The 14,126-nt window shown below is 44.0% G+C and overlaps 1 protein-coding gene across 1 annotated transcript in view; it reads left to right on the top strand.

Annotated features, from left to right (window-relative positions):
- LOC311489625 (ephrin type-A receptor 3-like) overlaps nucleotides 1-14,126 on the top strand; it is a gene marked incomplete at its 5' end in the record, with an annotated part of 87,560 nt that overhangs the window by 49,292 nt on the left and 24,142 nt on the right. Inside the window, 2 exons of the mRNA XM_084546787.1 lie at nucleotides 1,013-1,121; nucleotides 14,050-14,117. Coding sequence (XP_084402913.1) covers nucleotides 1,013-1,121; nucleotides 14,050-14,117 — 177 coding nt within the window. The remainder of the gene's footprint in view (nucleotides 1-1,012; nucleotides 1,122-14,049; nucleotides 14,118-14,126) is intronic.

Here is a 14,126-nt window from a genome sequence, read left to right as displayed (position 1 = left end):
GATCATTGATTCCTAGACAGGCAGGCAGAGGGGCATAAATCAGTAAATGCATAGCACTGCACCACAGACGGTCCGTGTAGCACACAAAGGGCACACATTAGCCTGCAAATCATTCGATAATCAGTAATTCAGAACTCGGTTTATATTTCCATCCTGCAACAAACACCTGGAATCGTTGCTTTGAGTTCGACGCAGCTAACAGAGCTCAGGCGCAGGGCTGTTACCGAGGCGTCATACAGCAGGTTCACAGTCAAGTTCAGCCTTGTAAAATACAAACTCTGACAACCCCGTGGCAATCATATCAAGGTTATCCAATCAGATCAATTGTATTGACCGTTAAAGAAGTGTGTGTGTGTGTGTGTGTGTGTGTGTGTGTGTGTGTGTGTATGCGTGTGCCACTAAATGTAATAGGAGATCAATGCTTTTCTGTGCCTGCCTTGGGGCAGTAATTTGCCTCAACACACACACACTGATATATACAGTATATATACACACACTGACACACGTGTCCGCTCATGCTTAGCTAAGCCAGATAAATGGGGTATTTGTTTTGAGTAATGGCTCGATTGGTGTGGCGTAAAAATCGATGCATCTTTGCAGAAAGTTCTCGGCGGTAGCCTTGTTATGTGCAATGTTAACATATCCATTTGGACAGCGCAGCCGAACGGGAATGGCTTTTCACGTCCGCTCTCATACACTCATAGGCGATGCAGAGAGGGAGAGCTCTTTTCATCAAGGACCTTACTTACCATTCTCTCCGCCTCTCTTTCACTAGTTTGCTGCTCTCTCTTGTTCTCTCTGCTCCAGCCTCCGTCTTTTATCACCTTGTCTATTGTTACCGTATTTCATTCTCTCTCCATCTTTCGCTTGCTGTCATTTACCTCCCAGCCTCCCTTAGGCTTTTCTCCTATTAGTTTCCTCCTCCTGTAGAAGACATCCTTGAGGTCTTTTCATCTTTATTCACGCTTGTGTTAATAATTCTCTGCGTTTTCTTTTCTTTCCTGTTTTGTAGATGTTTTGGCCATTGGAGACCCTAACCAGTCCACCATTTTGGCCGTGTCCATCGCAGGGGGAATCGTTCTCCTCATCTTCCTGGTGACTTGCTTCGTTGTCAGCGGAAGGTAGGATCAACTGTACAAGATAGGACAGCCCACCTTCTGGTCAACACATTGAAATGATAGAAATAGAAGCCTTGTAACATTACACATCGATCAGTCATAACACTATGACCACCTTCCTAATACTGTGTAGGTCTCCCTTGTGCCCCCAAAACAGCTGTGACTCATCAGAAAATGGACATGGGTCTTCTGAGGGTGTCCTGTGGTGTCTGGCAACAGAATGTTGTTAGTGGGGGCCTTTGGGTCCTATTGATTGAGGAGAGGGGCCTCTGTGGATCATCCCACAGATACTTGATTAGTTTGGGATCTAGTGTATTTGGAGGCCAGGTCAACACCTTTTGTTGTTTTTCATGTTTTTTGAGTTGTTCCTAAACCGTTTTGTGTGTGCGTCTGGCTGCGGCCATCAAGGAGTGTCATTGCCATGGGGTGGGGGTGTGTGGTCTGGTCTAGGTGGGTGGTACATGTCTAAGTAACATCCACATGAATGCCAGGTCCAAAAGTTTCCCAGCAGAACATTGCATTGTCTCAAGATGTTATTTACTTCTCCCGTCAGTGGTTTTAATGTAGTGGCTGATCGGTGGATGTTTCTCTGCTCAAACCCCAAGTAAATGCAAAACTATAAATGAACTGATCCTGCTAGTTTTCACATAGCCGCAGCAAATCCTTGTACGTGTGCTTCTGTACCACAGACCTTCATCACTGCCAGAGAACTCCTAAAATGTCACTCAGTGCAACTGTGTGTTGCAGTGAGTGACGTGTTCGTTTATGACGGTGAACGGGGTCACTCCACTTTAGTTGGAGTCAGTTTCACAGTCTGCTGCTCACAGGCTCACTAAATCTGAAGTTGAAAAGATTCTCCATTAAATGTGCAATGCCCTGTGTACTCCACTATTCATGCAGTGCTTGCACTATTTACTCCTTTTGGAGAAACATTTCCTGAAAACAGCTGTTTTAGGAAATTATTTAGCATTTTTCCTACCACAATTTTACTATTTGCGTCTTAAATGGTAGTAGAAGTCTTAAGAATGTATTAAGATGGAGTAAGTACCTGAGTATCACAAGAATATAAATTATAGAACCCTATCCGTTGAATTGTTGTTATCCAGTTTTTGGACCTTTGAAACAGTCACTGTTAGGTTAAGCTGCCACTGACAGCTTTATTTTCCGTAGTTGCACATTATATGTTGGGTCACTGCCGAAAAAAATTGAAGTCAAAACTGACTGAACTTTCACTGAAACGTCTAAGACTGCCACAAATCATATTCAAAGGGCCTATCTGATACTATACCTGTGCATTCATGTGCGCACAAGGGTTAACACAGCGATCCTCACACATGCTGGTCTCCCTTCATATCTCTTTGTCTCTCTCTGAGGAATTACATGCGGGGGTGCCAAAGCAAGGCCTCCAACTTTGACATTTACACGGCTGCCAAAGCCCAACTAAAGGCTGTGTTATTCTGCATGTGAAGAGCATGGGTTCTCTGTGATCCCTCTCTTTGAAGGTTAGACTGCTGTTAATGCCCCGTCTCGGAGGAGAGCTAGGTGAGGGGGAGAAAGGGAAATAAAAGAATGCCGATTGTGAGAGGCGAGAAGATGAAAGCATCTGAATGAGGAGAAGGCTCTTTGGAGGGGAAGAAATGGACGACGAGTGGGGAGGAGAGGAGAGGAGAGGAAGAACAGGAAAGACATCTGTGACTTATTTTACCTGCAGCTAAATGTTTATTCTCAATGACTTCCAACTAGATTAGCGACATTTTAAGGGACTACGCGCGCACACACACATCCGCGCGCATGCAAACACGCACATACTAATGTACACTCACTAAAAACATTAGTATTGATTCAGGTGATTGCTTATCAGGCTGAGTGCTCTATTCACTATTGACTTCGAGGGATGTAATCAGCGGAGACAGGCCTCTGTGGCGTGCACGCATACACACACGCACACACACACACAATACTCACGACGCATGAGCGGGAACACATCAACATTTTTTTAATCAGAGCGTATTATGGGGTTGTCCATCTAAGAAGAAAAACAACCTGTTAAACATTTTGAGCTATGAACACATGCGATGGCACAAACACACACTAATCAGATTTCACAGGCTGGGGAGGTGTTAACTAGGTTTTACAGAGGGGTCGATACACTACCATCAATTTCAGGTCTCCCCCTCTTCCTCTCTCTCTCTCTCTCTCTCTCTGTGTCTTTCTTTTTCCATCTATCTGTCTTCCATTTAGAGGTGTGGATGCTTTGGAGGAAGCAGTGTTGATTACTGCTTTCTATTAAAGCACGTCTGTACATCTGTCAAGTGTGTGTGTGTGTGTGTGTACGTGTGCATAAGTGGAGTGTGTGACATGTAAGTGGGGAAGGAAGCGAGGATCAAAGCTACATCACTGGAGAGACAAGCGAGAGGGAGCTCGGGGGGGAGAAAGATGGACAGAAGCGAGGTAAAGGAGAACACAAGTGGAGAATAAACATATTCGATAGGCGGCGGGAATGACAGACTGCGGCAGAGAGGGTGAAGGAAGTACATCTGAAGTGTGTTTGCGCCACTAGAGAGCTACATTTTCAGATGGTGAGGGAGATAGGGAGAAAGAAGGAGAGGCTCGAGAGAGATGGAGAGAAAAGTAGATTGATGTGGGGATGGGGGGAGGAGGGGGAGGAGGAGGGGGGACGGGGTAAGAAGGGAGAGGAGCAAGGAGCAGAAGACGAAAAGACAGATTACAAGTGTGTTTAAAAGAGGAGGAGGAGGAAGAGATGATGGGTGAGCGATTGCACTGGTAGGTGCAATAGGACCGTCACTGTCAGGTTTGTGAAGAATTGGAAGAAAATCTGAAAACAATCTGTTCTTGTTTTGTCCATACCTCCCTCTTTTCATCTGTTCAAGTCTTATCTGTCAATCAGTCAAATTCTCTCTCACTCCCAGCTCTCGTTTCATTCTCTCCGCCTCTGCTTTCCTCTTCATTTTCCCCATCTTTTGGCTCTCCAGCTTTCATTTCCTGTTCTGTTCCTGCACCCCCATCCCCCCACCTCCAAGTGTAACGAGAATCTTACATATTTGCTGAGACCAGTTCAATGTAGACAGTGATTAAACTGAAACTGAGTCTGACAATAAGAGTCAGGCCATATTTTAATAGATTTTCCAACAGACAATTATAAGGCCCCAAAGGCCAGTTGTCGAAATCACTTCCCAAATAATCACTAGACTGGACAGAGATAGTGCTGAGGATTTCTTTTACTGTTATACACCGAGATGACAGACTGAATCCTGACCATGTTCTGGACACCCTGATAGAAGGCTCCTTTCAGTGAACTATAAAACAATATGTAAGTCCATGCAGTCTCTCTTCTCCTCACATACCCACACAGGCACAGGCCACTCCTGCAGCGTTCGCTGGCAGTGTGCTGAACAGTTATGCCTCATAAACGGGCTGATTTGCAGGCTTTTCTGTTCTGTCCTGTTCTCGTTTAATAAAGTGCTGTTATGCTATTGTTACCGCAGGAGGGAAAACATGAAAAAACACGGAAAGCTCCTCAGACACAGCACGCTGCTGACAAATCACACCAGTTATTGCTGTGTGTGCGCGCCATTATTGCCCGGCGAGTGTGTGCGCGCAATTGTGTGTTTGTGTGTGGGGCTGGTGCTTTTGTCCTCCTGAGGGAGCTTTGGCAGGCTGGCAGGTGCGAATGTTGGGAAGCTAGCAAGCGACTGGCAGAGCCACGGACTAGCAGATGGCCTTTCACTCAAAAAGCGCTCTCCCCTTCGGTCCTCACTTTCCCTCATTCCTTGTTAAACATGTTACAGCTCCTGCCTCCCAGCATCCAGTGCGTTTGTGTGCGTGTCTGCGCCTCTCTATTTTGTCTGCAGCCTTAATGATTCTCCAGCCTCCCTCCGCAACCGTCTCCCTTTCCGAATAGCTGCAGGCTTTGGTTGTGTGCCAGACTCCTGTGTGTTTTTCTAAGTTTGGGATTTTAATGTGGGAGTTTTTGGTGAGAAGTCAGTGTGAAACTGTTCGATCTATGTCGTTCCTGTTTTTTAAACTGTTTCATCCGTTATGTCTGCCTTTATGGAGTCACAGCTGCAGATGATCAGCAGGGAGTCACGGGCCAAAATCTGTTCAAGAAAAGTCTTAAAGCCTGAATAAAAGTTATTAACTGGGTGCGAAATGAGTTAATATCTAACTTTTTACACACTGAAGTGAGACAATATGAAATCTACTGATCTCCATTTGCATCTTGGTTCAGTCCAGACGAATTCTACTATTAGTTTTTATTAGTATATTATATAGGATCCATATTTCAGAGGGAGAAGAATAACTTTGCTGAGCAGAGTATTGAATAATACAAGGCTGAGAGAGAAAGACACAGAGGAGGAAAAGTGGGCTGTCAAAACGTTGCTGATGGCAGCAGAAAGAGTTCTCAGTCTCACTAATAGAGAGCAGCAACAGCTCTACCTTCCTAACACAATAGCATGTCCCGGTGATGTGCATGCATGTTAGCGCGCGTACGCCGTTTCACCTTCGCAGCATCTGTTGTGCAGCCCAGGGTTATTCTTAAAAACTTAATGACACAAAAGAGGAAAGGAGGGATGGAAAAAAGGAACAGGGGAAGCATGCGCTAATGAAAACACGCTGCCGGGAGAAGAGAGAGACCGGGGTTGAGAGGCAGCGAGAGGGAGAGACTTGTGAGAAGAACGGCAACACAAAGTGTATAAACCGCTCAAATAACGCGTGGGCGCGTGCCTGTTTGCGTGTCAAAGACAATGTGAGAAGCTGAAATGAATAACACCCAAAATGAAAAGGAGAAATGGTGTTTGTTTAAGTTTGGATGAGGGAGGGGGGAAAAAATAAAAGGAAATAGAAAAAAGGCACAAGTAATAGACCCATGATTGCCAAACGGTACTCATGGTGAATTCAGTGGCGGTAGAAATCAGCCAATGCGTTCCCTCCCCTGTGGGTGGTGTTCTTCTGTTTGCTTGATAATAGCACTAATAATGATTTGGCAGGCAAAAGATTCTGTGAATACAAATCTAAAAACAGGCCAGAGCACGGAGGTGGGTGTGCATATATCCCGGTGATGATATGTGTGTGTGTAGTGTCATTAGACAGATTTGTATGTGCTGCCTGGATGCTGGCGCTTTCAATTAATGCAGCTAAGCTTTAGGGTGTAGCCAAATACAGCTTTGTCTGCAGAATGCCTGGAAAGTAGCTTACAAACAGTGCAATAATAGCAGCTAGTTGCCGCAGGTGCGTAACTATTTCACACAGGCTGTATGCAAATGAGCAGATGTTGCCGTGGGATTGATCAAATGTCCTAAAAAAAACATCAGACAAATTTTTATACTGTTCCGGTTCAGGGTTTTAAAGTTTATAGCGCATTTAAACGCGTTTGTCGGACACGCACAGACGCACACGTGTTACGATCGTGACCTAATCAAGTTGTGTCGGTGTAGTAGCGTCATTAGGGAAATTAGTTTCGCAGTCATCTGTTAGCAAATATAAAGATACACTTCACGTAATGATACAGATGACACGCTTCTCTCTCTCTCGTGTTCCATCCTCTGGCATTTGACCTTTCCCCAGGTTGTTAAAAAATCGGCTACATTACACCAATTACCGCAGTGCAGCTCCATGCAGACCCCGCTGCCGTTTCCTCACCTCCTACCTTTCCCATTCCCTTCCCTCCTTATCCTTGCCGTCCATTACCACTCTCCTTAATGAGAGTCACCAGAATGAAATGTTTCCAAACAGGGTGTTAATGAAACAGGGACAGATTTATTAGTCATAACTCTTCAGCTAATCATTTCCCCTTCCTAATAATTAGCCCGGGCTGAGTAAATCTTTTTACGCTGTGGTCAGAGAGTGCTGAGACGGTGCCAGACGTGGCCGAGATGGACTGAGAGAGGAGGCCAGGAGAAGAAATCTCACTCACTTCTGTTCCTCAGCGCTTTTTTTTTTTTGGTCCGAGTTTGTTTTGTTCCATGCTGTTTTGACTCTTAATGAATTATCCACAATCAGCTTTTATAAACCTCAGTGTTTATTAGCAGCCAAGCGGTTCGTTTTTCAGGTTGCTGAACGGGGCTTAATTTTGCGAAATAATAAGAGTGAATTTAATCCATTGATTTCACTCCCAGTAATTATTTTTTATTTAATAGCTTGATATTAAATGGAATCACCATTATCATGAGTAATGATGGGAGCAGATACACCACAGCAGGGTGTGTGTGTGTGTGCGTGTTTGCCTGTGTGTGAGGAGGGAGTGATGGAGAAAGAAGGATAGATGCGTCATTTCATTGTGTCATGCTGCAGGGGTGACTAATGATTTACTGATTTCTTTTTTTTTTTAGCCATTCTGATTAGCGGTTGGAAAATAATGTGAAGAGACAGGAAATGAAAGAGGAGAGGAGATGAGAGGTGATGAGGAGAGAGAAAAGGAAAGGAAAGGAAAGCCTCCATCCACACACAAGTCTGTTTGTCTTTGGTCCATTTCTGTAAACTTCTTCAAAGTCTGGGTTCTTTGTTTCAAGGGTATTCCGTAATCCATATTTACCTCAGCCTCTGTCCTTCAACCTCCTCTGCCTTTAGTGCATAATCAAGCTTTTCATTCTGTCCTGCCAAAGTTACCCCTTGTTTGATCTTTTTATTTCCTCCACTCTTGTCTCTTCTAGCTGTCCCTCACGAGCCTGCCTCCCACCTCATATACACGTTCTTCCTCTCCCTTAAGAATAGCATTCTCTATGCTGCATGCATGCATCCAAGAGACTAGTGGAGACTAAGGAAATGTTACTTAAATTCAGTGAGTAGTAAGCGATGATGGATGAAAGATTCTTTGGCAATGAGAAGCGAGAGGGTACCAACTTCGAGGTGACGACCAATAGCAGCGCCGATACACTTGTTTGTCAACTGACGCAAGTTCCCTAAACTTTTACTTTACTTTACTTCCTGCCACCAATATGCCGTGCTGACAGCGGGCTTGGAGCATTGGGTGAACCCAGATGGCAAGAAGATCTAGTTCCTGGCAGTCCATAATGTCCGTTTATGTTTACTCGGAAACAACTGAGGTTGAAAATAAGTAGCGTTACCAAGGCAACCAAATCCTGGAGCGTCCACAAGCCGACAAGTGTCAGCTACAGAGTGACGGCTAAATCGCTTTATACGTGGACAGGGCTTAAGATGCAGTATATTAGAGAATGCAATGGCATATGTGTAATGTGATGACTCTATCCGTATCTGACAGGGGTCCTCCCTTTAATTCCGCCCCGCGCCGTGGCACACTAAAATGACAGCAGATCCACTGAGCACTGGTTTTATTATCAGAGGAAGTACAAATCAGCAGCACTCTGTGCTATAGATGTTGTTGTCTCCCTTTCAATAGCCTGGAGTCAGACTGAAGGGGGAAATGCAGACAGCAATAAAGCCTGAGGCTAATTGACCAATAAATGAAGACTTGGCACAATGCTGACAATTTCAGGAAAACAAGAAGGCCTGCTTTGTCACGCTTGCTTAAATACAACTGTATAGACATTATATTTAGGTCAAAAGAATGATTTAAAGGTTTTTAGTTTGCTGCATGAAAACAGTAGACACAGTAGACACAATACATATATAACATGCAGTGTTATATACAATGTGTTATTTATATTTAAAAAGGGTGGTGTGCAACTATTAGAATGAGTGAAAAAATAACTCAAAAATAACAATTATGTGATAAAAAGAATATATTATATATACATATATAAATTACAATTCACAGTCCTGATGTTCTAAGGAAAAATGACTCCATGAAAATTCAACAGTAATAAAGATGTCTGCATGAACGTGTACTATTTTAGAAGGCCTGACCACAACCTGTACAAACCACATTTTTGGCAGCTGACAGAGAGATAGTCCAATTTTCTGTATTGACCTTGTGTTTGTGTGGGTTCACCTCTGTGTGCTCTGGTTCCCTCCCAGTGTCAAGAGGGACGAACGCTCCAGATTGCCTGTTTGAGTGAATTTGAGTGTTTATCTATCTCGTGTTTGTCTTGAGATGAACTGGCGACCTGCCTGCCCTGTTTCTCTTGGTTTTCTGGGCGATGTACGCTGGGATGGGATCCAGCTTCCTGTTATCTTGAGTGGGATTAAGTCTGTAAAAACAATGAGGGACTGAGGCATCTTAGTAGATGGAGGTAAAAGGTATAGTTTAAGATGCTTCTTCACGGACTGGCCTCATCTTCTCTAATTTAAGTTGCGGTTGAGTCAAGACCTACAGATGTGGATGCTTTTTTTCTCACTTTCTTGGGCTTTCTCAAGACATGTCCTGCAGCCATACTGTTTCCTGACACTCTTCGTTTTGTCATCTGCTCTTAATCTGTCCATCAAGTTTATCCTTTCTGTCCCCTCAGGGCTGAGCTACAGCGCTGATAGTGTTTAACTTGTCCAATCTCCTTGTTAATCCTCGATCCAGGCATCCTATATTTGACTTCACCTTTCTTTGTTTCACTCATCACCTATCGGGAAGATTTTATATCTATTTTTTCTATCAAGCCCTTCTCCCAATCATGCTATCTCTGCTTTCTCTTCCACTTTGCCTTCGGCCCCCGTTGTTGCAGCACAAACACTGCCCCGCCTCTCTTTCTGTCCACATCCCTTATGTTAACCTTCCAGCTTCTCTTCCTACGGCTGCCTTCCCCGTCTCTCGACGCTCTTCTCCTTCATCTGATTGCTTGTTAGTTGGTATGCAGGCTTAGACCCCCTATTGTGCATTCTTGCCTGTCAGCACTCTTGTTTTCCATCTCCCTCTCTCTGTCCTTATTCCTCTTTCCTGCTCCTACTGTCCATTCTTTCGATCAAAAAAAAGAAAGGAACAGCGCATCCACATAGAGAGCGGAGGACAGGCCCTGTTCAGAGAGGATAAATGGATTGCAACGAAAAAAGAAGAAAAAAGGGGGAAAAGGGAGAGATGGGGGTTACTGGACGAGAGGATGTTTCCACTTAAAGGAAGAATTAAGAAAGACTTTAACACCCTAGAGAGATAAAGAGCAGCAAGGGAGAAGAAGAGAGAGGAAAACGGGGGAGGGGCTACAATAACAATAATATATGGATGGAGTTCTATGAAGGTGGGGGCTTGCTAGCAGAATGACAAATGGGTCTCGAGTGACAGAGCATTATATTAAAAAGTAAATTGATATGCAAATGTGGAGTGTGTAGCTTTGGAGGACAGGGATAGCCTGTTGTCCTCACTGGAGTGGAACAGAGAGGCAGGGAGGAAGGTGAGAGCTCGGCTGCGACAGCGGTATCGCAGTCCATTAATGTGTGTGTTTTTGCGTGATTGGTGCACGCATGTGTACTTTAAATCAGCTTAACGCGCTGGGTGTGCATTTGCTGTATGAGCCAGGGAAGTATAGCGCATTTAGATGGCAGCTAAGTGGCACAATGATTTCTACCTGGCTGAACGCCGGCGTTCACGTCACACTGCAGTACAGCGGGACAAAGAAGCAGCTAGTGGAAATGCGGGTTGACTTTTTCTTCTAATAAAAGATGTTCTAGCTCAGGAATCTATGAACGTTCATACTGTATGATAAAAACTAGCGTACAAATCAAAATCAAAGATATATCATTTGCCGATCTACTTCTCTATTCGCTAGATTGGAACGTCCTGCTGGCTACGCTTACAATGTTGGACAATGGACAATATTTCTTCAACCCGAGTGAAATCATTCTGATTCAGGATCCCAACTTGACTGTTTACATGGAAGACACACCAATAAGGCAAAACATTCGGACCACCTGCCTAATACTGTGTAGGCCTCCCTTGTGCCTCCAAAACAGTGTTGACCCATCAGAGAATGTGGTGTCTGGTAACAGAATGTTGTTAGTGGGGGCCTTTGGGTCCTATGGGTCCCACAGATTCTTGATCAGTTTGGGATCTAGTGAATTTGGAGGCCAGGTCAACACCTTGTGCTGTTATTTACTGCTCCTGTCAGTGGTCATAGTTTTATGATACAATATACATAAAACGGGCCAATTGGTAAAAATATTTCAAAAGAAGGACTCTGGAATTCATTCATTAGAAGAAGACAATTGCTGTCTTTTCATACACGTCGTCTAACTTGTTGTTTTGCCACCAACATGTTTCTGTCCCAGAACTGGACTGCTCCACTCCCACTGAACTGCTTAACCGTCCCTATCAACTCGACGGAAAATTCCTCTCAGTCAGACGGGATCAGGCCAGTTTTGTTCAGATTGAGGTGTTCCCATGATTTCTAGCAGAATACTAGTGTCCATGTAAATGTAAACACCGCTGTAAGGCACTGAAAGATGATGGTTTTGGTTAAATGACAGTCAGGGTAGCCCTTTATTTAATACTGTGATATTTCCCTTACATTTACCGAGGGCTTTGGGCTGCACAAACATAATAACTAATGTTGGATTCCAGGATGGATACCCAAGAGATTATAAATAGTTTTTTGCAGATGTGTTTAGACCAAGCATTTTGTTCTGGCACAATATTAAAGTTTCCATTTATGCCGTTAAAAACGAGACACTTTTCCCTCAAAACCACAGTGAATTAGAGCGTGCCTTTTGCTAAGGAAGTAGCAGTTTAAACACGGCATAACTGTAAAATATGTCTGGTTACCCTCTGACAGTGATGTGTTTCTTCATCTAGTTCCGCTACAGCTATGTTTCAGTACCAAACGCGAAAAAAAAAAAAAAAAAAGAAAAAATACCCACGGCGTCATAAAATAGCCTCCACATTGTCCTCCTGAGTCCAATTCCAGCGTCTTTAATAGACGAGTTACAGGTCAGACTGCATTTACTTGAAGGTATTAAATATCTTTTTCAAACACACACACCCAGACACAGCTGTCAGGGGAAAACAAAAGCCACAGCCATGTCAGGTTTTGTGCCATGTTTAAGACTGCAGCGCTAATGATTCATGACACTTCTAACTGGAGAGGAGAAATGAGTTGCTCTGTAATTACTATGGAAATGTGTTCATTTCCCATCAGACACACACACATATGCAGCCATGCACTCGCGGAGACACACACACACACACACTCTAACACAGAAACACATCCAGCAGTGATGGGGAAGTGTTTTGAAACACACTGGTTTTGGTGTTTTGCAGAAAATTTGTGTGTGTCTGTGTGCATCCCCACGGGATTATCACAGTTGGAGCAGAGGTGTGACCCATGTCCCCATTCCCCATATGTTTTAAACACATGCCCCTAAGCACCATGTGTGAGCGAGTGTGTGTCAAGGGGGTAATGATAGTCCCTCGACGTTCGACTGACTTGAGCCCAGCTGATAACCAGGTGGGGCCCAGCTCCCCCCTTTCATAAGAGCACTGTGCCCCTCCCCTTTATCCCCAAATACCAGCAACCAGTCTCTACCCTTACTTATGTGTGTGTGCGTGTGTGCGTGTATTCCCAAGACAGACTATTGATGTCTGGGTTATACCATGCATTCAGCTGTGTAAAATCAACACAAGGATTAAACACCAAATGACTGAGATTTACTGAGCCCAGCAAAGCCCCACCTTCCTCCATTTCTGTTGCTGCGTGAGTCTCATTCTTAGTCATAGCGCATTACCCTGTTTCTTCTCCACTCAGTATAACTCCATTTTATTAGGTTTGTCTTCATCTCATTGCTCTTCTTCTTTCCTTGGTCAAATCTTTGCTCCTCCATTTCTTTCGGTCTCCACCGCTTTCTTAAATCACATACAGTCTGAGCCTCAGATTCCCAGTCACTCTTGGCCCTGAGCCCAAATCAATTTATCTTCATGATGGACAGACATACTGCCAGGTTGATGCTTTACCCGTAGTAAAGTCAAGAAGGATGGGAGGAGATCTTTGACCTCTAGCCAGTCCTCTATCCGTCCAAGTTTTAGTTAAAATAAATTACATTACATTAATTAAGTGAATAATAATAAAAAAAACAAAAACAAAGCATTCTGATTCTGATTCTGAAAAGCCCAAAGTAGCTCCTGTAGGCATTTACAATCCCATTTCTTCCCTTTCACATTATGAGTTACAGCCTCTTCTTTTCATAAAAGGAGATGGAAGGGGAGAGGAGGAGGAGATCATGTAGTATTTATGTTGTGGTTAGTAAACCGTTATATGAGATTCCTTTTACATTTGATGTTTTTTGTCCTAAAATGTTTGTGCTCAATTTAAAGGCGCAGTAAATCCCAGAGACAGTGTTATGGGCGATTAGGGCTCTTAAACAGTATTTGAGACAGAGGCCCGACAGAGTCAACATATGAGGCGCACACAAACTGGCACGACACCCCCTCTCTGTGAGGTCTGTAAATAGAATAGGTTTAACACTTCCTCACAGCTGCACTGCAGGATTGAGTTGATCGGTTGGTCAATACTCCGTCTTGATCAGTGAACCACGCCGCAGGGTGTGCAGCATGTGTGCAGAGGGGGCCGAGAAAGGGGCATGTGTGTGTGACCTCTGATAATGTTGAAGCCAGTGCTCGTTGACCAGAAGGGTCCACAGACAGGTAAAGAGGAGTGCTCTAATGTGTAGATCTGCGAGACAAACACGCACTGTGAGGCACGCTCAACCTCAGGCATGTAGCTCAAAGAGAAGGATTGAACTTACTGGCAGAAGCAGAAAAAAATTTGGAGTGTTTTGTGGGATTGTTCCTCCCGAGACTTGTTTTATGTGGAGAATTGTGTGTGTGTGGAAACAAAAGAACATTTCTCATTGTTATTGGCTGCACACAGTGTGGGAGTTTCCTAGAAATACCACAGATTAAATATTGCAAACACAGTCCAATGTGCACTCGGGGATTAAGATAATCCGAATTTTTGCACATGTTCTAACAATATAGGATATATTGGCATATTTGTGTTGGAAGAACTAACATGACCGCGTGTATAGACAGTAGGTTTATGTAACAGCATCATAACTCAGCCTCGCATTTCTTTTTCAGGCATTGTGGGTATATCAAGGCCAAGCAGGATCCTGATGAAGAGAAGATGCAGTTCCAACATGGCCGAGGTAAAGGCA

The sequence above is a fragment of the Chelon labrosus genome (assembly GCF_963514085.1).
Source record: "Chelon labrosus genome assembly, chromosome: 6".
Lineage (NCBI taxonomy): Eukaryota > Metazoa > Chordata > Actinopteri > Mugiliformes > Mugilidae > Chelon > Chelon labrosus.
The sequence above is the reverse complement of the archived record's forward strand: the minus strand, read 5'-3'. Positions and strand labels throughout refer to the sequence as shown.